Consider the following 3,238-nt stretch of genomic DNA (forward strand, 5'->3'; position numbering starts at 1 on the left):
TATCACTTTGAGAAACATATCCCACAGCCCCCAAATGATTTGAGACACTTTCATGAGATATGTTATGCGTTTCTGCGATAACCCGTGTCGTGGAGTGAGGGTTGTCTGTGACCAATGCTTGAATTTGGTCATTATCATCAGTTGAAGAACGACGCGAGTGCTTTGCGTCTTCCAAGTTAAAATTTCCGGTTCTGAACCGAGCAAACCACTTATGGATAGTGTTTTCTCCTAAGGCATCATTGCCATACACACTGCAAATTTTGTTAACCATCTGTGCAGTGGAATTTCCTTTTCGGAAATAAAAAATTAAATGATGAAAATGAATTTTTTTCTCTTCAATTTTGAGCAAGCAAAATACCACTTAAAGATAAGGATTCTCGCTTGAAACTGATGCATAAAAGCACCTTAAATAATCCTTTTTTTAGAATATGTAAACATTATTGACCAAGTAAACATAATTTTATCAACACAGAGAGGATTAAATTGAAATATTGAAAAACACTATGAACTTATTTCACAACCCAATATATAACTTAGTATAACTATAATATTATTTTAACCTTAGTTTTTTTTAACCCCCAAAGAATATATCCAAATTTTGTTTTTTGGATAAAACAAACTTTCACATTACTGAAGTTGAGATTATCAGGACTCCACTGCATAAGCTATAAAAATCATAAATTTTATAAACCTTTTATTACATTTTATAGGATATGTTGCTCTGCAAGAAGCAGGTCTTGCCGTTGAAAAATACTTTGCTAGTGAAATAGATGAAGATGCGATAAGAATTTCAAAATTAAACTCTAAAGGTGGAATATGCCATTTAGGAAGAATTGAGCATATTGATGAAAATATTATAAAAGAAATAGGGCCTATTGACTTATTAATTGGTGGCTCACCTTGTGTTGATTTAAGTTTAGTAAACCCAGCAAGAAAAGGACTGTTTGGTAATCATATATTATTTCATTATTTATAATTTTTTATTTATAATTTAAATATTTTAGCCCCAAGCAGCTAAAGATATGCTCTTGTCTTTGTAATTTTTTTAAATGTCTGTATTTGAGAAAAAGAGACTTTATTTGTTTCTCGATAATCTAATTCTGTATGTTAGGAAGATTCACCTGATGGTAGATTCAAAACTTATTATGTATGCCTATATAATAATAAATTATATTAATTAATGAATATTTTAAGTAGTTATATATCATAATGTTTCCTAAATGTTTGTTAAGTGAATTACTTTTCTTTATTTATGTCTTTGGTTTTTGAAGTTATTTAGTCATACACCCAACCCAAACCAAACCTGTGGATAATAGTTCTTTTTAATATTTTATTTTTTTCTGGCATATATAGCATTGATCATTTTAACCTCATTCCATTTGATGAATTGATCTACAACAGTCTGGGAATTTTTTCATGAAATGGTTTGGCAAAATAAACCTTAAACTCTTAAGGGTGTTCACATCAAAGTTAGAAGCTTAGGACTGTTTCAATGTGCTTGTCAGTAGTCCTCTATCAGTAACCCCATCTAAAGTTTTTATTTTTTAAAAGGGTTTTATGTAGTTGCTCCAAGATTTTTTCTGTTACATGTGTAATAACAAAAAAAATAAACATTCATATTGTTAGAAGCATATCTAAGCACCATTTCTGTTCTTATTGTTCTCAGTCTTCTAAGCTTCTAGAATTTGTTTTAACTCAAATTCTTCCATAGTTACTTCCTTGATTTGAATTCTTGTGATTGGGAGAGATTTGAATTTTCGAATACATAAGATAAACTCTTATCAGGTTTGGTTTAGGTAGATTTTTCAGTATGAAATGTGGAGATTAACTGGAAAAGTCAGTGTTATAAAGTTTAGCTTTAGGAAAAATAGGCGAAAGAGGAACCAAACGTTTAGTCATAATTATGAGAGTTTCTATCTGATATAGATTGGGGCATTTCTAATTCTCAAATAAAGGACTTTTTTATTACTAATATAATCAAGAATGATGATAGAAAGAGTGCTCTTATGTTAAAGTCATTGGATGATTCAGCATATAAATTAATTTTCAATCCAGCAATTTCCAAAAAGCCAGAAGAAATAACTTTCTGAATTAATAAAATTATTTTATACATATTTTATGGGTAGAGTTTTTGCTTCATTATAAAAATGTTATCATGCCATGGTAGATCCAGCTGAAGTAGTTAATGATTAAATAGTTATACTTTGGTTTTTAGCAGCTACCTGGGCTTTTGGAGCTCGACTTGATGGTAATTTACTTGTTGTAACAGTCCTATTTGTGCAACTTATGTCACTTTAACATCAATCTAGGAATATCTTTTTAAGATCAATAATGAAGTCTACTAACAGAGATACCTGCACTTAAGACCTAATTTATTATGGAGGACTGTTACTTCATTTTATACTGTTTGAAGTATTCACTGCATTGTAACTTTATTATTGAAATCATCTATTATCTTTTTCCATCCATTTTGAGTTAGTTTTAAATCTCATTTTTGATCAAATGAATAATTATATTTCATACAATACAATATAATTCATACAAAGTTTATCATTTATACAACTAACTTTTTCTATGAAGATAGATATTAAAAATAATTTAATATTATTTTTTGTTTGTAATTAGTTGAAAAATTCCCATTATGCACTTTGTATTTGCTTATAATCTAAAATTATTTTCATTTTAGATTCACAAGGAAGTGGAAAGTTATTTTTTGAATACATTCGAGTTCTTCATCTGGTTCGTATGCAGTATAAAAATGTAATATTTTTATTTGAAAATACAGCTGCCATGCCAGAAACATTTAAGGACACAATTTCTCAGTTTGTATTTTTATTATTTTGGTCTTTTCCTAAAAATGTATTAAGTATAATGAAAAGTGATATAAAATTGATTAAATAGTCATAAAATATTGTATTTAAATGATTAATGAATTATTATCAGTTATGGTAGTTATAGAATTATTAAATGTTATAGCAAGTATGTAAACTTCATATTTACATATAATGAAATGTTCTTGTATATATAATTATAATAAATGAGGAGAAGATGGTTGGGGGTGCGGTCAATGATAAACACAAATAAGTACGATTAACTTATTTTAATGTGCCAACGTTTCGGCTAGAGTTTCTAGCCTTCTTCAGGGCTAAAAACAGAACAAGATAACAACCACAGTAAGTATAGAAAAATTTTAAAAAAATAAAAAGAAAGTATAAACAGAATAATTTTACAAAATAGA

General features: G+C 28.2%; 1 protein-coding gene across 1 annotated transcript in view; it reads left to right on the top strand.

Moving 5' to 3' along the window:
- The window catches only part of LOC106680647 (DNA (cytosine-5)-methyltransferase 3A), an 18,784-nt gene that overhangs the window by 5,989 nt on the left and 9,557 nt on the right, over nucleotides 1-3,238 (top strand). The window contains exons 4-5 of the mRNA XM_014420513.2: nucleotides 711-947; nucleotides 2,687-2,822. Of these exons, the coding sequence (XP_014275999.1) occupies nucleotides 711-947; nucleotides 2,687-2,822 (373 nt within the window). The remainder of the gene's footprint in view (nucleotides 1-710; nucleotides 948-2,686; nucleotides 2,823-3,238) is intronic.

The sequence above is a fragment of the Halyomorpha halys genome, unplaced genomic scaffold (genome assembly GCF_000696795.3).
Source record: "Halyomorpha halys isolate HHAL.00 unplaced genomic scaffold, Hhal_1.1 Scaffold273.1, whole genome shotgun sequence".
NCBI lineage: Eukaryota > Metazoa > Arthropoda > Insecta > Hemiptera > Pentatomidae > Halyomorpha > Halyomorpha halys.